The sequence below is a fragment of the Suncus etruscus genome, chromosome 15 (assembly GCF_024139225.1).
Source record: "Suncus etruscus isolate mSunEtr1 chromosome 15, mSunEtr1.pri.cur, whole genome shotgun sequence".
In the NCBI taxonomy this organism is placed as follows: Eukaryota; Metazoa; Chordata; class Mammalia; order Eulipotyphla; family Soricidae; genus Suncus; species Suncus etruscus.
The window spans coordinates 40,027,434-40,048,935 of NC_064862.1; the positions used below are offsets into that span (position 1 = coordinate 40,027,434).

General features: G+C 40.1%; 2 protein-coding genes and 1 non-coding gene across 3 annotated transcripts in view; all 3 read right to left on the reverse strand.

The window, feature by feature from the left end:
* MTR (5-methyltetrahydrofolate-homocysteine methyltransferase) overlaps window positions 1–10,985 on the reverse strand; it is a 118,794-nt gene extending 107,809 nt beyond the window's left edge. The window contains 3 exon segments of the mRNA XM_049789038.1: window positions 4,516–4,581; window positions 4,583–4,754; window positions 10,783–10,985. Of these exon segments, the coding sequence (XP_049644995.1) occupies window positions 4,516–4,581; window positions 4,583–4,729 (213 nt within the window). The 5' untranslated portion in view covers window positions 4,730–4,754; window positions 10,783–10,985.
* A 4,491-nt stretch (window positions 10,986–15,476) lies between these two features.
* Window positions 15,477–15,583, reverse strand: LOC126031668 (U6 spliceosomal RNA). The gene has a single exon (XR_007503501.1). It is a non-coding gene; the product is annotated as a U6 spliceosomal RNA (small nuclear RNA).
* Window positions 15,584–17,106: 1,523 nt separating this feature from the next.
* On the reverse strand, window positions 17,107–17,943 carry LOC126030793 (cx9C motif-containing protein 4). The gene has a single exon (XM_049789033.1). It carries the CDS (start codon window positions 17,660–17,662, stop codon window positions 17,447–17,449), a length of 216 nt encoding a protein of 71 aa, XP_049644990.1. The 5' UTR covers window positions 17,663–17,943; the 3' UTR covers window positions 17,107–17,446.
* Between the last annotated feature and the right edge of the window lie 3,559 nt (window positions 17,944–21,502).

Sequence of the window (21,502 nt, forward strand, 5' to 3'; positions counted from 1 at the left end):
TCAGACCATTTACTAAATGGAAAGCACTACCAAAAGAGATTAATGATTTTAATTGAGTTTACATGATTGGGTCAATTCCCTTAACCTTCTGAGTTTCAGTTTCCTGTGTGAACATATCATAAAGCTCCCTTCACTGGCAAAGATACAGATTTGTTTGTTTTTGGGCCCACACCTGTTGATGCTCAGGCGTTACTCCCTGGCTATGCACTCAGAAAATCACTCCTGGCTTAGGGGCACCATCTGGGACACCGGGGATTAAACAACAGTTTTTCAGTTCGTCCTAGGCTAGCGCTTGCAAGGCAGATGTCTTAACCTCTAGTTGCCACCACTTCGGCCCCAAAGATACAGACTTCAAGACAAAAAAGAGGTCTGGGGCCAGAAAGCTAGCACTTCAGGTAGGGCCCTTTGGATTTCACTAGCTGACCAGGCGTTTGATTCCCAGCAATCCATATGCCCCCTTTAGCCTACCAAGAGTAATTTCTGAATGCAGAGCCAGAAGTTACACCTTAGCACCACTAGGTGTGGAAAAACCCAGTTACTGACTCAAGATGGGCATTTAACAAATGTTAGCTCAGTTCCCTTACCCTTTTTCTCACTCCTATAGCATAAACGAATCCCCTCCAAATTACTTCTGTGATTCTCATCTCTAAATATGATTATTTCAGTCCACATTCCAAGTCAGTCCCCTCTACCCCCTTACTAGGATCTTGATGTCCTCCAGACCTTTGTGTCTGAAGCCCTTTTCTTTATAGTTTCACTTTTAGATACCATGCCCAACCAATATCTGATGTGTATTCTGAAATGTCTCAACACCCATAGTTTTCTATTAGTCATTTAAACCAACCAATCCTATATTGAAAACCCTGAAGAAAACTAGAATTTTTTTAAAAACACGATTCCAGGGGGCAGAGCAACAATAACCCAGTGGTAGACCTTGCACATGGCCAACACTGGGTTTCGATCCCTGAGCCTGTAAGGAGTGGTTTCTGAGTATAGAGCCCAGAAGTAACCCCTGAGAGTGAGGCCCTAAAAACATAAATAAATAATAAATAAATAATAAATAAATAAATAATTCAGTAAAAATCATACTAAATATCCATCACTAAAAATTAAATGGCAACACACTCCCAATTTTATTACCTTGCTATACCATAACTAGTAAACATGCCTTTTATATACAAAACACCTCAAATAAAAAGATTTCTAAAATCACTCTTGAGCTAAAAAGAAATTTATTAAGATGTTAAGCGTAGCCTATTAAGTTTAAAACATACAAAAATACGAAGCTGGAGCAATAGTCTACAGCAGTAAGGCATATGCTTTTACATGCCGCGCCCAAACCAATTAAAAAAATTTAAAAACATACAAATAGTCAACATATACTATGAATTTGGGTTTTTTGGTTTTGGTTTTATGGTTTTGGGGCACTGTAACCCATTGATGCTCAGGGGCTACCTCTGGCTATGTGCTAAGAAATCAACTCCGCTTGGGGGACCATATGAGGCCATGGGATCAAACCCACGATGCTTGTGCCACCCCTCCAGCCCCAACATACTATGAGCTTTCCATATATATGTGCATCTGTGTAATCTGTGACTTTAACAATGGTATTATAAAAGCAATATACAGAGTTTCTCAGATTTATTTGTCAAATATTCCCTTTTTAGGTCACTTAAGCTCACCCACTGGAAATCTAACTTCTTTAAATGAAAAAAGCAGAAAAATATACCCTGACCTACCTGCCCAAGTATCCCAGAGGCTACTATGATTTGGGAAATTACTGCAATTATACCAAGATACTGGTTTTGGGACATACCAGTATATGGGACTATTTTCAGACTATGAGTATGAACTGTCATGCCTTTGAGCGGTGCTACAAGATACCCATACGGCACCAGGGCTAAAGCCCAAGCCTCTCCACTTACACAGTATGCACTGAAACCCTTTGAGCCATCTCCAACTCTGCAGGTATCGTCTCAATAGAAAAATGGTTGTTGGGTATGGTTTTTCACTTCAAATAGGTCATCCAACAAATCACATGAGATATTTGGTATTCTAAAATCTGTTTGAAGTAAAATGATTTTCCTCAATCATTGGCAAAAGTGTTCTAAGCAGGTTTAAACTAGAATAGTTTGGCTTAAGCTATGATGTTTGGGCAGATAAGTATATTAATATTTTTTAATTGCTAGGGATTGAATCAGGGCTTCAACATACAAGGCAAAGCATGTGCTCTACCACGAAGCCATTTCTAAAGTGCATTTACAATATATTTTAAATTGTTGATAGGCTTATCAGGATATAACCCATCCATCAGAATGAAGATCTACACACAAACACACATATTTATAGATATATATATATAATACACAAATGTAGGCGTACATACATATATATGTATATAAATGGATAATGAATGATCTAGATAGATCTAGATAGATCTAGATAGATGGATAATGAATGATCTAGAAAAATACAGTCAATGGGGGTAAAAAAAAAATGAGAAGTGTGGAGTAGTCACCCAAAGGAAATTTATTATCTATGAATTTTATTTTTTTAACTTTATTGATTGCTTGGTTGGTTTTTGGGTAAGACCTGGCAATGCTCAGGAGTTACTCCTGGCTCTATGCTCAGAAATCACTCCTGGCAGGCTGGAGGCCCTTATGGGATGCCAGGACTCGAACTGGGTCCCTCCTGGATCAGCCGCATGCAAGGCAACACCCTACCTCTGTGCCATCTCTCTGGTCCTATCTATGAATTTTAATCAAAAACTAATTAAATTTAGTTTCTCAAGTAAGAAAGGAAATTGAAAAACAGCGTTGACACCAGACATCAAAGAAATAACACTCAGTAAGGTACGTTAACCAACAATAATATACATATACTCAGGCTATAAAATGGTATTTAAAAACATTTTTTCAAGATATTTAATGTTTATGGTATTAATCAAATATTATAAATTATAAAACAGTATAAGGTAATAAATTGCAATTTAATTTCAAAATTCCATGTATAAGAACTAGATTAAAATATAAATTAAAGATATGAACAGCTATTCTGTTGTGCTATTGATAATACAAGCCTTTTTTCATTTTTCTTTTGTTTTTCTATATTATCTAGCTAAACCTCATCTTTTAATAGCATACATCTTCATTATAAGAAAACATATATCTTAAATCCAATTAGATGTTGATATGATATTGAATATTTAATTTCCTTAAAGTTTAAATTAATTTCTCCTTACTCTTCACCCTCTCTCTGAACCTTCTTTCCTCACTAAAAAGCCCACTCATGTACAGCAGATAGGGCACTTGCCTTTCCTGCAGTCAACCTCAGTTTGATCCCTGGGTCCCAGATGGTCTGTGAGCCCATTAGGATTGATAACTAAGTACAGAGCCAGGAGTAAGCTCTAAGCAAAGCCAGCAACACCCCCCTTCCCCCAAAAACAATCCTGATATGCTGGCCAAATTCCAATCTTATCCATTTTTTAGAACATTTGAAATGAATGCTTATGTCACTCAAAAATTCGAATTCAGGCACATACAGTGCAAATAAATTTGGGAACTTTCTTGTAAAATTTAAAACATCAGGGGATCTAATCTACTGTTTCTGACCTCCCACCAGAAATAAAATGTGAAAAATAACTTAGTTCTTTTCCTCTTTACTCATTCATGAACACAGCTTGGTTTTCTAGAAGGCAAAGAATTTCTAGTGAACCTGATTGGATATACACAGTAGGAAAAAATTAATTAAATTTAAAGAATAAAAATTAATCGTCTTTTTTAAAGTGTTTGGGACCCTTTATTTAGAAGTGTGGTGATGTGTCTATGAACAGAAATATGCAATATGTAACTTAAATCTTGTTTGTATCAATTAGCTACCCCAAAATTGGGGGGGTTCCTTATAAATTATTTCATTTATGGCTGGAGTAATTGTACGCAAGCAAGGAATTGTGTTGCACATGTCTAGCAACAGATTTGATCTCCAGTATCCCATATAGTTCTCTAAGCCTACCCAAGAGTGATCCTCCAAGCACAGAGCCAGAAACATGTCCCTGAACACCACTGGATGTGGCCCCAAAAACACTAACAAAGCAAACAAAAATAAATCCTTTTTGCTTAAAGTGTTAGAGCCAGAGAAACAATAAAAGTGGGTAAGGCACTTGCCCTGCATGTGACTGACCCTGATTCCCAGCACCGCATACGGTCCTGAATATCGCCAAAAGTGACTCTTGTACGTTAAAGCTAGCCCCCTCTACCCCCAAAAAGATTTTGCATGGATGAAGCCCCGGCAACTGATCCCTAGCACACAAACAAACAAAAAAGAAAAGGAAAATTCTTGAAGTTTCCTAAGGCAGAAACCTTCCCTTCTCTTATCACCCTTACTTTGAATTATAACAGTACAGTAAACATATAACTTTTATTTTGGGGTCAAAAAGGCATCCTTTACTGAACAAATTATTTCTGTCTTTAATCTCCACACGACTCTGCACAGTGAAGAAGCCTGAGGATACTTTACCTTATGGATTCGATAAATGATATCAGGTTGAGTTATACTTAAAATGTCATTGTTGCCTTTCAGTGGCTCTAGGATGGTCTTTAAACTCTTGCACTCGGAAGTCTTCTTCATTTAGCCTGTGCCGCTGATATCATGGTCCCCCATCCCCTCCATCTAGCACCATAATCCTCTCCTGTAAAATGGCTTCAATCTTCCCCACCTGTGTTTTCTTCATCTTGGCTTTAAACAAAGTTAAAATTCTATTTAAAAAAATAAAAGGGGAAAATAGGTTAGAGAGGGACTTTGTAATCAATCATAACAATTCACAATATGGAGTAAATGGGGCTCATGAAAGATGTACTCTTCTACAGTAAAAAAAAGATTATAATACTGCCATAAATTATAGAATGATGGAATCACAAGCTTACACAATCCAAAACCCAGGCTACTGTTTCTGTTTCAGAATCAAGGAAATAGGCCACAGTGCAACTGATTGGGACCTACGCTAGATTGTGAGAATCTTTGGCATCTTTGCTTAATCCTGTATTCATGTTCCATTAGTTTAGAAAATATAGTACAGAAATTTAAAAAAATCAGTAATTCCAAATTGCCACAGAACTCATTAACTCTGAGTCTCTCCCACCTATATTAAGGTTTTATTTACTTGTGCCACTGTTACTCTCCCCACTCTGACTCTCCCTACCCTGCATCCTAGGTAGAGGTTAGGGCTGATTTTCATTCTTCTACAAAGAACAATTCCCCACTCCAGCCTAAGTTCCATGGCTCCAAAACAAATCAGGTGGTAAGGAATCATTCCCACACTGTGCAAATGAGGTGCAATCCGACCATTCCTGAGTGGGGGTGAGGGGATGCAAGTGCCCACACCATGCAGATGTTCATAGCAGACTTCATCAATCATGACCTGCCCAGGCCAGGGAGGTGGTTAATAAGGAAAGCAGTGGAAACACGCATCCCCCATCCCCACCCCAAATTTCACTATTTCACTTGTTAATAAAAGGGCAGAGGTAACTGCTCTAAGGGTTGGTGTGCATCCTTTGCATACCAGAGGTGTGGGTTTAATGCCAAGACCCCATAACCACATAATTCAACAAGCTCCATGAGAAGCATGAGTACAAAACTAGGAGCAATTCCTAAGCAGTAAAAATAAAAATAAATTAAAAATAATAAAACAGGAAGATGAGGAAAGAATGTCATTTAAAACCAAGGCTGGAAGCTATATAGTACAGGGAATAAGGTCCTTGCTTTGCACGTGGTCAAACAAGATTAGATCCCCAACACCTCATATGGCCCCCTGAATCTGCTAGGAGTGATACTTGAGCACTATTGGATGTGGCCCAAAAACCAAAAAGAAAAGAATGTAATTTAAAACCAAACAACTGAGCTAGGGAGAGAGCTTAAAGGGCTAGAATATTTGTTTTGCAATCTAGGGCCCTGAATTCAATCCCTACACCATAGGGCCTCCCAAGTACTACCAGGAGAGAACTCTGGATACCAAGCTGGTGGTAGGCTCTGAGCATGGTGGCATTGTGACCCAATAACAACAAAAAAATCCAAATGACTATCGTATGAATACTTTTTTTTTTTGGTTTTTGGTTTATGGGCCACACCCAGCAGCACTCGGGTTACTACTGGCTCTGCGCTCAGAAATTTCTCCTGGCAGACTTGGGGCACCATATGGAATACCAGGGATCAAACCCAGGCCTATCCTGGGTCAGCCACTTGCAAGGCAAATGCCCTATCGCTGTGCTATCACTCTGAGCCCCTCATATGAATACTTGTATTCTGACACTGGTTGCAAATGTAAAATCCAGTCTTGTCCTACTGTCCTGAATCTCAGTTATCCAATATAGTAATGGAACTGCTACAGAGCTATTTTGGTTGAAGGACTCCAAGTAGGTTTCCGAATGATTGCTCTAAAAGCTCACAAGGCAAATCGACCAATATATGAGACCAGAGAAATAGGACAGTGAGTAGGACACTTGCTTTGCCTGTGGTTGACTCATTCTATCCCTGATACCCCAGACAGTCTCCCCTGAGCTTACCAGGAGTGATCCCTGAGCTCAGAGCCAGGAGAAAACCATGAGTGCTGTCAAATATAGTCCAAATACAAAACACAAAACAAACAAACAAAATGCCAATATCTATTTTCTTCTTTTCCAAAGAGTATACAAATTAAGGGATACAAATCCTTTCCAAAGCCAACTCACTAGCTAATCTGTTAATTGAGCTTGGCAGTTAGGAAAAAAAAAATACTTCCTGAGAGGTGATTAATGCTAAAATCCAATAATCTGAACAGAAGCATTATATCAAACATGAGGGAAAAACATCTCTTGGGAAATGGGACAAAAGCTAGGGAATTTATAGTGGAAATATATGTATATAGAATGAATTATATAGTAGCCCAGATATTTCAAATGAAATTCAGGTGCAACAGAAATGTCATCATCTATGACATGACTGTTTTTTAATATGCAGCAGAAGCTAAACAGAATTAATTTCACATGGGAGAAGTTTGTGACAAGACCAGTATGATGTAATATATATACACATATGTATATATACATGTTTATACATACATATTCATATACATATAGAAATTGCATGGACTGAATACAAAACTCCTCTGCAACTGAGGTCCCTAAAATTTCTTTAACTGACACACTAAAACAGCTCCTTGGACCCTTGTGACCATGTTCCTACTCCTATAGCAGTTTCTGTTACTGCTGCTGCAGCAGCCACTGCTTTAAAGAAACAAGTCTTTTTGAAGTTATAGCACAGTGATTAGGGCATTAGCCCTGCACACGTCTGACCTGGCTTCAACCCTTGACATCCATATGGTCCCCTGCAAACACCACCAGGGATGATTTCCTGAGTGCAGAGCCAGGAATATCTGCCAGAGTAACCTTGACTACCACTGGATATGGCCCCAAAACAAACAAATAAAAGAAATAGACCTCTTTGGTGGGGATATTTTGGCAAAAAGGGGCTTTCACATAGGGCAGGCACAGCTCATTCCTTCCTGAAAATGAGGTTGAGCTGATCCCTGAGGAATTCTAGTATAATTGGATCCTATGTGCTTGGAACTAGGCTTATCTTCTTTTCCCTATCTAGAGAACTATAATGTGATTTTCCAAGGACTTGCATTGATATGTATGTATAATATCAATAGGATTATTTGTCTATATAGTTAAAATATAAGGTGCTTCTGTTGGACAATGGGCTGATAAACACAATGAGCAAAAACATTGACCAAGTACACAAAATAAACACATTTCTATCAAGCATATCAATGGAGCAATTCAGATGGAAAAGTCACAGCAGACCCTGGTTAAGAAAAATAAAAGTCATTTTTGCAACAATCCTCAGAGACAATGAGAGGGCTGGAACTTCTAGCTCACTTCATGAAGCTCAGCACAAAGAGTGGTGAATGCAGTTATAGAAATAACTACACAGAGAACTACCATAATCATGTGAATGAATGAGGGAACTGGAAAGCCTGTCTGGAGTACAGGTGGGGGTGGGGTGGAATGGAGGGAGATTTGGGACATTAGTGTTGGGAATGTTGCACTGGTGAAGGGGGTGTTCTTTACATGACTGAAACCTAATCACAATCATATATGTAATCAAGATGTTTAAATAAAGGGAAAAAAAAAGAATCACTTCATGAAACTGTGGGAGGTTTCTCTGTGGTACTAATTAAAACGGAGTTTAAAATAAAAAAAAAAAAAGTACTGTTACCTTTCTGATGTCCACTGAAGTCTACCTTGGTTACTTATGCCTTGGAAGTTACTCACTAGAATGGGCACATAAAAGATACAAGGAGGTAAAGAATTGTCTGAACTTATTATCTCTGTTAAGAATGTAACGTCGGGGCCGGGCGGTGGCGCTAGAGGTAAGGTGCCTGCCTTGCCTGCGCTAGCCTAGGACGGACCGCGGGTTCGATCCCCCGGCGTCCCATATGGTCCCCCAAGCCAGGAGCGACTTCTGAGCGCATGGCCAGGAGTAACCCCTGAGCGTCACCGGGTGTGGCCCAAAAACCAAAAAAAAAAAAAAAAGAATGTAATGTAGGGGCAGGCGAGGTGGCGTTAGAGGTAAGGTGTCTGCCTTGCAAGCACTAGCCAAGGAAGGACCGCGGTTCCAGCCCCCTGCATCCCATATGGTCCCCCCCCCAAGCCAGGGGCAATTTCTGAGCACTTAGCCAGGAGTGAGTAACGGGTGTGGCCCGAAAAACCAAAAAAAAAAAAAAAAAGAATGTAATGTATCGGGCTAGGGCAGTGGCGCAAGCAGTAAGGCATTTGCCTTGCATGCACTAACATAGGACAGACCGCATTTCGATCCCCCAGCATCCCATATGGTCCCCCAAGCCAGGAGCAATTTCTGAGTGCATAGCCAGGAGTAACCCATGAGCGTCACAGGGAGTAGCCCAAAACCCCAAAATAATAATAATAATAATAAATTAATTAAAAATATAGAATGTAAAAAAAAATATATATATATAGAATGTGATATATCAAAAGGAACAAGAACACATGTTAAACTGGGGAAGGAAGCACACGGCACAGAGGATTTATGTCTGCTCAGAAGGAAAAGGAGACAATTACCAAGACAATTTAGAGCTGTTGGCAAAGAAGGCTTAAGCAGGCCAGAGACATCTCTGTACAGGTGCTCGCCTTGCATGTACCTGACCCAGGTTCGATGTCCAGCACCACATAAGGTCCTCCAAACCCACCAGAAGTGATCCCTGAGAGAAGAGTCAGGAGTAAATCCTGAGTACAACAGGTATGGCAAAATAAAAAAAGGGGGAGGGATAGAAAAGTGAAGAAGGGGGGTGCCCTAAAGCACAGCCAGTTACATAACACATTCGTCCTGAGAATTTACTAAATGGATATTAGTCTGTGACAGAATCTTTGCTGAAGTTATAATTTATTTTTACTAAAATGAAGTGTAAAGTTCAATGTTAGTGACAATGAGAGAATCAAAGCAATTCAGTGGCAAGTTAGAGGTTTCTCATCCTTTCTCTCCATTTTGAATTGTTCCATGAATCCTTTGTTGTTTCTGTGATTTTGGCACCACACCCAACGGTGTTTAAGATTTACTCCAAGCCCTTCCCTCAAGGATCACTCCTGACAGTGCTCAAGAAATCATATATGGTGCTGGAGATTGAACCAGATCGTCTATGTGCAAGGCAAGAGTCCTTGCACTGGACTTGGGCTCCTCAGCTAAGTTAGCATGAACCCTCCTTCCAGAGCTAAAGATCCTCATTCCATCATAAAACAGCTACTGACAGGGAAAGATGATCTTTCAAAGGACGAGTGTGCAATCTTTTCTAAGGGGCATGTCTTGGGCCTGCTGTTAGGAAGATTCCCCCAGCAAGAACAGAAGTGAAGGTGAGAAGCCCCTCAAATAGCTTTAGAGATGTGAAGTTCAATAGTTGACTTATACTAAATGACTGAGCACAAGTGTGTGTGTGTGTGTGTGTGTGTGTGTGTGTGTGTGTGTGTGAAGATTCCCCCAGCAAGAACAGGAGAAGTGAAGGTGAGAAGCCCCTCAAATAGCTTTAGAGATGTGAAATTCAATAATTGACTTATATTAAATGACTGAGCTCAAGTGTGTGTGTGTGTGTGTGTGTGTGAAGATTCCCCCAGCAAGAACAGGAGAAGTGAAGGTGAGAAGCCCCTCAAATAGCTTTAGAGATGTGAAAATCAATAATTGACTTATACTAAATGACTGAGCTCAAGTGTGTGTGTGTGTGTGTGTGTGTGTGTGTTTTCCTGATCCCAGATCCAATATCAGAATCACTTCTCATTCCTAGTCCCCTCGCCGACAGACTGCAAACTTGGCTTGTTAGTTTTAATTGAAGCTAGCGACTCTCTGCAGAAAGGGATTTGCAGAAATGAAAACTCAACTTTGTTTTCGGGAGTTCTCTGTGCTAACTCGTCTTTTTCTAGACTTGTCTTGGCTGGGGGAACTAAGTAGACACGCAATCCACACTCGAGCGTTAAGTCAAGCCACGCTGCAAAATGTTGGTAGGCATGCCCAGTCCAACTGCAAAGTGACTTTAATGTTCAATGAGATCTGAGGCGCCGGGTGAAAAGGGGGGGGGGGGGGGTGCTTTGCTTAGTTGCATACTTTGTTCGCCTGGTAAGGAGGGAGCGTTGGAAGGAGAAGCAATGCATCAGAAAACCAGAGCCTCAGAGCACCTCGCAAGTTCGGGGTGGGGGTGCCTGCCGCCGCTGGGAGACCTGGCCCGGCGTCTCCAGATCTCACCTCAGCGCTGAGGAGGCCGCTGGGTCGCAGCGTTACTGGAAGGTGAGCTCTCTCGGGGCACCGGTCGCCATCCGCAGATTGGGGCGCGGCCTGGAACACGTGCCCGCACCGGAGATGGCCAAGAGCGATGCCAGCCGGCTCGGGCGAGACTGCCGCAGAAAGTTCGAGCTTCTGGACGCCTCCAGATGGGCCGGGTCACAAGAAGCACCGAAGAATTCTGCAAGCCCGCCCGCTCGCCAGGCCTGAGCTCAGCGAGGCCACGTCCGCACGGTCGGCTTCTCCCAATGGCTTCAAGAGCTTTGTTCCAGGTTCTCGACTCGTGCACCTGGAAGCAGATCACCGGGAGAAGTCCGGATGGACGAGGTAGCGGCCCAGGTGCTGGATACGGCTCTAACTCGGTTCTGGGGATTTGGGACTCTGCGCGTTGCACGCTGCAGTCCGGCCCCGGAGTGGGAAGCCCCGCCTCGGGCCGTGATTGGTCAGTAAGAGCTCGTCGCGCCTTACCGGAACCGCTCTCAACCAATCAGCTGATGTTTTGTCGCAGGGCTATCTGGGAGTTGTAGTTTCTGTGGTTTCTGTAGTTCTGCGCTCACCTGGACCCAGTGCTGTAGGACATCTCCTTCCACGCGTATTTTAATTATTGTATTGTATTGTATTGTATTGTATTGTATTGTATTGTATTAGCGAATCAGGTAGTCTTATTGCACTCAAACTGCTTCTAAATATTTTAGAAGAGATCAAGAGAGGAAATGTGTGCTGAAGAGAGCACACAGGCTTCTCCAGAGGGAAGTTTGAGATGCTTGTTCAGTGGTCTTGGAGATCTTCTGGCAAGACAAACTGCCCTCCTCGCTCCGGCCCCTTCCCTCTAAATGTAAACAACATGGTTGTTGGCCCTGGCTTAAATCTGTTAAATAGTGTCAAAAGCTTGGAGGAACTTAAGAGTCAAAAGGTTAATTCTTATCTTGTTTGGCTGCTGATTGGCACTGAGCAATCTTCACTCTGCACTTTGAAGAAAACGATTGATTGCTGTATAATGAATGGATAGGGCGTTTGCCTTGCATGTGGCAGACCAGGTTTCGACCTCGCATTCTAATGGTATCCTGAGCCTTCCAGGAATAACTCGAGTGCCTCAGTGCCACTGGGTGTGCCCCTCCCCCCCCAAAAAAATTGCTGTTTTATAAGATGTTGGTAGGGATGGAATGAAGTCATTTGAATGCTACAAAGCACATATTTGATGTCATATTGACAGTAAACATACATTGAGCACCTGTTAAATGTCTGGTATTGGGCTACATACTTTGAATGCAAAAACAGACTAGCAGCATCACACTTTACTTCTTTCTAGCCAGTAGTGGAAACTCACCAACACATAAGTCTGCCAAAGAGCTATAATACTAGGCTAAGTCTTGGAGAAAGGGTATTCAAAAAAGTAACTGTGTTTTGAAAGAAGTTTGTCTGCTAGAAAGGCCACTTCAACCAAAAGAAATTTTCCAAGGGCTGGAGTCATTTGCCTTACAAATGACTGAAGCCAGTTTGATCCCCAGCATCTCACATGGTACCAACAAGCACCACCACGAAAATACAGGTGCAGAGTGATTCCTGAGCATCACCAGTTGTGGTCCAAAAACAAAACTAGGGTCCAAATGATAGCACAGCGGTAGGGCATTTGCCTTGCATGCTGCCAACCCAGGACAAACCCACATTTGATCTCTGGCATCCCTTATGGTTCCCCAAGGCTGCCAGGAGTGATTTCTGAGTGCAGAACCAGGAGTAACCCCTGATGCCACTGGATGTGGTAAAAAAAAAAAAAAAAAAAAAAACTAAACAAAATTCTGAGTGGAAGAGCCTTTGAAAATAGAGGACAACTCTGTATGAATTAAGAATTCCTGTACACATATGCTTTGTACAGTGGATGGAAGGAAAATCAAATGAGTCTAGGAAAGTAAAACTGAAATTGAATTACAAAGTTGACGATGCTCTCAAAAGATGTTTCTGTTATTCTCATTTTGCTTTATGTCATTATTCGTCATTTAATATTTTTGAAAGGCATGCCCAGCGGATCATGGGACATCCAGGGGACCCAGGATACAATTGGGCCTCCGACATACAAAAGATGAACTTAGTTTGGCTTTCAACTTTTAATTTAATAATAATAGTAAAGGGATCAGAGCAATAGTACAGTGGGTAGGACATTTCCATTGAATAAAGCCAACATCTAGCACCCCATATGGTTGGTCTCCTGAGTCCTATCAGGAATGCGCCCTGAGCACAGAGTCAAGAGTAAGTCCTGAGCAAAAACCCATTGTAGCCAGAAAATAAATAAAATGAAATAGGGGACAGATAGTGCAGCAGGTAGGGCACTTGCCAATCCAAGTTCAATTCCTTACATCACATATGGTCCCCCAAGTCTGCTAGGAGTGATTCCTTAGGGTAGAGCTAGGAGTAACCCCTGAGTACCAAAAACAATGAACAAAAATTTTTAATAAAATTAAAAATAACATGTACCAAAGATTATTCTATTTGTAGGAAGGGAAATTGAGTGTGTCAGGAGAGAATGTAACAGTGTGGGAAGGATGGAATGGTTCTGAACAGTTGACAATCTTTTTAAGATTATAAAACCAGAGTGTCAAGAGATTGAATCCTGGGTCAGCTGTATGAAATGCAAAGAGACTTACCCTCTGCAACTATTTCTCTCAACCCTAGAACAACTATTTTTAATAAATATAAGAAAAAATTTATTTAAAAGATTTGATTCAATGAGCTAGAGTACATGCTTCATATTCCAGAAGTCAGAGTTAATCCCTAACTTCGAATGGGCCCAGGGAAACCATGGGAAGTAGCCCCTACGTGCCACAGACTGCTCAGCTGTCGGAGGGCAGCACTGGCATCCTCCTCGGAAGACAGGTGGGTAAGGGGTCAGCATAACAAAAGACTCGAAGTCTTGGGTGCTGGAAAGTGGCTAAGAACTTTGGCTAAAGCCTCCACTACAGAGCAACTGCATATGTTTCTCTAGGTTATATATACATCTAACAGCAGGATATTGACAAAAAAAATCAATGACACTACATTTACTATATGACCTAAGATTAATGGTTAATGTGGTTAATCTTTTCTTGATTTTAGAAGCCTGCCCAGTCTGAGTTGTGAGCAGGATTTTTATTATATTTAATATGTTATAAATTTACCATTTTAAATCTATGTTTGGGGGTCCAGGTTTAAGTCTCCGATCATGTACTGCTGTGGTCCAAGCCTTCCACAGCCTTCTTTATTTGCTTTTTTAGTAAATCCTTTTGTCCCTGTGTAAGATGAAATTAAAGAGGCATTGCTCTTAATAGTATTTATAAAATGGGCAATTTATAATAAGACACTCTTTTTCCTTCATGCACACTCCTCTGTTACTAGTCTCATCATACACTTCTTTTTTTTTTTATCATACACTTCTGTATAAGGTGAGGGATCAGGTGTAGTTAATCCTATGCGAAGTGGGCCATAGTCTAGTCCTATCTATAGGTGGTTCCCATCTTTTGCCCTGTATTAGATATAATCATTGTGTGCCTTTCTTTTTCTTAGGAACATAAGAAATCCTGTTTCCTTATCCTGATCTATTTCTGCCTTATTATAAGGACACTCATATGAATTTGTCACAGTCCTACAAGTGTCTCCAGCTGTCAGATTTTATGCTATGAGCTTTTCCCTAGATTTTTTTTATCAGAAACCTTCCTAATTATAACTGATTAAAAGTTATAGCTAAATGATTCTTACTATTATTATTCTTAATAGCTTTTAAGCACAGAATACTAGTGATAGCTTTTAAGCAAAATTCCTTGATTTTCTGCTAAAGACTTCTTTTCTAAAAAATTATTCTCGATAGTTTTTGTGTGATTCGTAAAATCATTAATGTGTTCTCAAATAATTATGTTGTGGGTTTTCTATAGAACCCAGTGTGCCCAGGTTACTGTAGCATAAAGTAAGAAAAACAATCATCATTATTCCCAGAAGCAGTACATGACATGGGGAATATTTTTTTTTGCTCTGGGACCACCTGACTAACTTCCATGAAGCTTTTGCCTCAGGTTCGAGAACAAGGCTTTCACCATATCACAGATTCCACTGAAGCTGCTGTGGCACCTATGCACTGCCAGATATGGCCTCAAAATATAAATACATAAATAGCTGAAGTAATAAAGCATATGCCTAATGCTAAGCAGTTTTCTACCTGAACCTCCATTGACTCTGCCTACCCCTCTCCCCCAACCACAATCCCCCCACACTGGCTGAAATGACACCTAATTGTTCATTTGGGAAACAAAATCAGGTTAATATTTTGTTTTAATTTTTGCTTTTAAGAGCATTTGTTTTTGTTTTGTTTGAGGGTCATGCTAATAATGGTGCTTAGAGACTACTCTCACCTCAGTGCTCAGGGCATTCATATCCCTGATTACTGATAAAAGAATTCATTTTTTTTTTAATTTTCATTTGGGCCACACCCGTTTGACGCTCAGGGGTTACTCCTGGCTATGCGCTCAGAAATCGCCCCTGGCTTGGGGGACCATATGGGACACCGGGGATCGAACCGCGGTCCGTCCTACGCTAGCGCTTGCAAGGCAGACACCTTACCTCTAGCGCCACCTTCCCGGCCCCAAGAATTCTTTCTTTAGGGAAAAAATAAAAGTAACACCAAATTATTATTTTTTTAAAATATGGAATGCTTCACAAATTTGCCTGTCATCCTTGCACAAGGGCCATGCTAATATTCTCTGTATCATTCCAATTTTAGTATATGTGCTGCCGAAGCGAGCACAACACCAAATTATTTACCATTTCAAATGTTACTCAGGTGCCCTGCTTTTAAAATTATGTTTATAGTATTATAAATGATTACCATTCATTGATTCATTCTTCATGATATCTTATCATTTTAGAAATGCTCCACATTCAATGAAAGCTATTCCTACTTTGCAGTAGAATGCTAGATGAAAATTTAATTTTTAAGAATTAAGTATTACCACCAAACATTCTCCTCTGAGCTCTGATAGGCCTGGTAATTTGCCTGCTATCTGTGAGACTTTTTACCTCACACACTTGAAACTCTCTTATAAGGGGGAGGGAGATAGCTCAAAAAGATTATGTTTATGTTGTTGTGTGGGAGGCCTGAGAATCATTTCTCAGTATTCCATGATCTCCCAGGCACTGCCAGAATCCACCCCCAAGCACTGCATTGGGAAAATTCCATAGGATAAGGCACAGAATAACAAACAAACTCTCCCTTAAGTACATTTTCTGCCCTGATCCCAGCTATCTAATACCTGGCACACAGCAGCAAGAGAATAAATAATGCTTGTCTCCATGTGAAATAAGATTTGCCAAATAAACACTGCTTATCTCAAATTTGACTGCAAACTATAAAAAGCAGAGAGACTATTTGGTTTGTTTGCTTAAATTTCAGATGTGACTTGAAAATAATAATCATTTCCCTAACATTGGAGATATGATTTATTCATTTGCCTATGGTAAGAGAAAACTCACTAGATTCACATAAATAAAGCAATAGTTGGGGTAGGAGAGATAGCATGGAGGTAAGGCATTTGCTTTGCATACAAAAGGACAGTGGTCCAAATCCCAGCATCCCATATGGTCCCCCGAGCCTGCCAGGAGGGATTTCTGAGGGTAGAGCCAGGAGTAACCCCTGATCACTGCTGGGTGTGACCCAAAAACCAACCAACCAACAAACAAACAAAAATAAAGCAATAGTTCAGGCAAACTGCAGTATGATGAAGGACACTAATCCTTGTTAAAAAAAAATAAAATGTGGGGACTGGAGCAGTGGCGCAGTGGTAGGGCAATTGCTTTGCAAGCGGCTGACCTAGGATAGACCTCGGTTTGATCCCCCGGCATCCCATAAGTTTCCCCAAGCCAGGAGCAATTTCTGAGCACATAGCCAGGAGTAATCCCTGAGCGTCACCAGGTGTGCCCCCCCCCAAAAAAAAACCCTAAATAATAAAATAAAATGTGAACCTTTTTTATCCCATAGGAGTGAGCACCGGTCAGCAATGGAAGTACAGAGCAGGGAGCTTAAGAATGTGACACCTTGCTGGTGGCATCCTTTAGACTTGTTCCTGAGATGAGGGGGCTGCTCTGTTAGTAACAAGTGATTTCAAACCTCAAACATGGTTGAAAATGTGTAGCACATTTATCTTATATATGACCTTATTTTGATCCCCAGAACCCCATATGATCCCTGAGCACGCCCCCTAAAGGGAGCCTGTGAGTACCACTGGGTTAGACAAAACAAAACAAAACAAACAGAAAGAAAAATCCTCATAGTTTATTTTCAAAGTCATTCAACTAATTTCTCGGTGGCCAGCTAGTCCTTCTCTGACAGCAGGTAACTGACTATATTGAGCTGGGGCTTTCTATTAATAATGATGCATGGTCTATCTAGTTTTCTGTTTGTTTGCTTTTCACTTACAAACAAACTTACAAAGGTTTGTTTTAGCAGCCCAGTTTTGGTTTTGACTGTCCACGCATTTCTATCTGTTCTGATTGGGTGATATATTCATTAACTTTCAGAGTTAATGTTTTTTATTGGATCTTTGCTGCTCCTTGGCCCGAATAAGAGTCAGGAGAAAAAGAAATACAGCTCACTGGGTGGACCTGTAACTTCTCAGCTGAACTTTGTCGATTTGGACTTCAGTGCCAGCTTTTCTTCCTCTTCTTTTTCAAATCCTGAACAGACGAGTGATCTTCCCTTGGGGTACTGAGCACAGCACTTTCGCAGTTCCTGGATGACAGCCTGACATTTGGACTCCATGTAGTTGTTGGCTTGTAAACATTTCTGTATTTCACAGGCTTGCTTCTGGCAGGGATCCTTCTGCGGCATCTCCAGAAAAATGGAATATAAAAATGTTCAGGCTATTTATTCCGCCTCGAGGCACCAACTTCCAGGTTCCCCACCCCAGGCCACTGCAACCACGATCAGGTTCGGTCTCCCGGGCTAGCCTAGAGGCAGGCCGGGCAGAGGTCACCCGAACCAAAGTTCCCAGGCCCGCACCGGCTGTCGGAAGTGATCCGGGGAAAGGGCTCCAGGACTCGGGGGCCGGATCTTGGAAATCAAAGAGTAAATTCACGGTTTTCCTTTTTAAAAAGCGTCTTTCTGGCTTAAGAGGGCTGCGCGCAGTTCAGCAGCTTTCCGGCCGGTCCCAGGAGCGAATAGACTTTGCACCGAGCACAGCGGGCGGGCAAAACGGACGCTCCGCTGACGCATCTGGATCACGTCGGCGGGAGGCCGCATAGCACCGCCTCCCTGCAGCCCAGGCCTCCTGGATCCCAGGCCTCTGGTGGATCTAGCTAGTTTTTGTTTGTTTGTTTGTTTGTTTTAGGATAACATGATTTAATATTTTCCTTTTTAATATATATTAAAATTTTTATTTATTTATTTATTTTTATTTTTTAGCCCCCCTATTTATTTTTAATTTTTATTGTGGTCAAATAGCTTTTGAGTGAGAATGCCCATGTTTAAGTTTGAAGCGCTTCTAGTAGTATTTGAAGTAGCTCATGCACTTGGATGATCAATTGGTATTAAAGTTCTTTCCATCAAAGTTCTTATTAAAAGCATTAATATGGGGCTGGAACAATAGTGCAGTAGGTAGGATATGCCTTGCACGCAGCTGGCCCAGGTAGATAGATCTCGGGCATACTCATATATTCCTCCGAGTACCACTGGAGTAATTGCTGATCGCAGAGGCTGAGTACTTCCAGGAGTGGGCCACAATTAAAAAATTTAATAAATCCATTATCTTGTCTGTCTCAAAAATAGATGTTGCCTGAAAACTTTAAAGTTAAGCGATGTATGTTTATCCTTTTTATTAAATATTTTATTTAAACACTGTGGTTACAAAGTTGTTAGTGATTGAATTTGTCATGCTGTGTACTGGACCCTTCACCAGTGCACATTGCCTGCCAAAAGAAACAAAGAAAAAAACTTTTAACACCTGGAAATTAAACAGCTTACTATTGAACAACCAGTGGGACACAGAGGAAATCAAATGGTTCCTAGAGAAAATGAGAATGAAGAAATAATTCATATGAAGACAGAATGAATTTGTGTGACACAGCAAAAGCTTCATTAAGAGGACACTTTATAAGTTTGCAAGCATTCATCAAGAAGGAAGAAAGGCCTACATAAATAGCAAATAACTTAATAAAATTACCTCAATAAAATCAGATAATGATCAATCAACAAAATGAGCCAAAAATTGGCAGGCAGAAGGAAATAATAAAGCTTAGTGTAGAAATTATAAACTAAAAACCCACAAAACAATTTAAAAGATCAGTCTAAGCAAGAGTTGGTTCTTTGAAAAAAAAAAATAAACAGGATTGATAAACTGTAAGCAATACTCACAAGGAAAGAGAGAGGAACTTAATAAATTGAATTAAAAATGAAAAGGGGACAGTCACTACATATACTGCAGAAATTCAAAGAGTAATCAGAAATTACTTTGGAAACTTTGTGCCACAAAACAGGAGAACCTGGAAGAATTGGATAAATTCTTGGACTCCTATAACCTCCTAAAGTTAAACAAAGATGATATGGAATATCTGAACAGACCTATCACTATTATAGATATTCAAGTGGTAATCAAAAGACTTCCCCAAAACAAAAGTCCAGGCCAAGATGGATTTACTAGTGAATTTTTCAAATCTTTAAAGAGGAGCTATTGCAAATTCTTTTCAGGCTCTTTCAGGAAATTAAAGAAACATAAATACTCCCAAATAACTTCTATGAGGCCAAATTCACCCTGATACCAAAAGCAAATAAAGATGTCACAAAAAAGAGAACCACAGACTCAATATCCTTGATGAACAAAGATGCAAAAATCCTCAAAAAAAAATTTTAGCAAATAGGATCCAACAGCTCATCAAGAAGATCATACACCATGACCACGTAGGATTCATTCCAGGGATGCAAGGATAGTTTAACATATGCAAGTCAATCAATATGATAACAATATAATACTAATATCAACAAAAATAAAATATCAATAGATGTAGAGAAAGCATTTGACAAGGTCCAACACCCATTCATGGAAAAAATACTCACAAGATGGGAATGGAAGAAACTTTTCTCAGTATAGTCAAAGCCATATACCATAAGCCTAGGGCAAATATTATATTCAATTGGGGGGAAACTGAAAGCCTTTCCTCTAAAATCTGGCATAAGATGAGGTTGCCCACCTCACCACTTCTATTCAACATAGTATTGAAAGTATTTTCCATAGCAATCAGGCAAGATAAAGATATCAAGGGCATACATATAGAAAAGGAAGATGTCAATTCAAGTTCTTACTGTTTGCTGATGACATGATACTGTATTTAGAAAATCCTAAAGACTCCACAAAGAAGCACCTAGAAACTATAGATTTGTATAGTAAAGTGACAGGCTACAAAAATAACATACAAAAACTATGATTTTTAATATAAATAATAAAAGTGAAGAAACATTTAAAAACAATCCTAGGACTCAGGGGATATTATAGTGGGTAGAGTGCTTGCCTTGCACACGGCCAACTCAGGTTTGATCCCTGGCATCTCATATGGTCCTCTGAGCCCTCCAGAAGTGATTCCTGAGCACAGAGTCAGGAAGAAAACCATGACCCAAAAGAAATAAATCAGATAAATAAATTAAAAAAATAACAAACTCATTCATAATTGTACCATAGAAAATCAAGTACCTTGGAGTAAACTTAACTAAAGAGGTGAATAACCTATACAAAAAAACTACAAAACACTGTTTCAAGAAATAAGAGAACACAGGAAATGGAGACATGTACTCTATCCCCTGCTCATGGGTTGGGAGGATTAATTTCATTAAAATGTTAATACTTCCTAAAGCACTGTATAGATTTAATGCAATTCCTCTAAGAATACCCAAGAAATTTTTCAAAGAAGTGTATCAAACACTCCTGAAACTCATTTGGAATAATAATGCCCATGAATAGCTAAAGCATTTTTATGAAAGAAAAGATGGGAGACATCACTTTCCCCAACTTTAAGTTGAACTATAAAGCAAAAGTCATTAAGACAGAATAGTATTGGAATAAAGCCTGACTGTCAGATTAGTGTCAAATAGACTTGAGTATTCTGAGACTGACCCCAGACATACAATCAACTAAAGGGCAACAAATACAAAATGGAGCAAGGAAAGCCTCTTCAACAAGTGGTGCTGGGATAACTGGTCAACTACATGCAAACAAATGAACTCCAGCTGTCTTTATCAACATATACAAAGATCAAATAAAAATGGATTAAATACCTTGATATCAGACTTGAAACTCTAAGCTACATAGAGGAAAACATAGTCAAAACACTCCGTGACATTGAGACTAAAGGCATCTCAAGGAGGTGTCCAAGCAAATGGAAGCTGCACTAAATTGTACTACATTAAACTGAGAAGCAGTGACTGGTTCTGTGTTCTATAATTTCCGTGATGTAATTCTGTAATTTTGGTGAGTACAATGCTGTGCTGGACATTAAACCTGGTCTCTAGTATATAAAGCATTTGCTAAGACCTTTAAACTTTCTCTCTAGACGTATGATGAATTTTTATATATATAGAAAGGGCTTTTATTGTATTAGTCTGATTATTCGGTTTATATTTAGACTAATCAATACCAATTAATTATCATTCTCAATGGTGCTAAAGGGTTACCAAGCATATGAC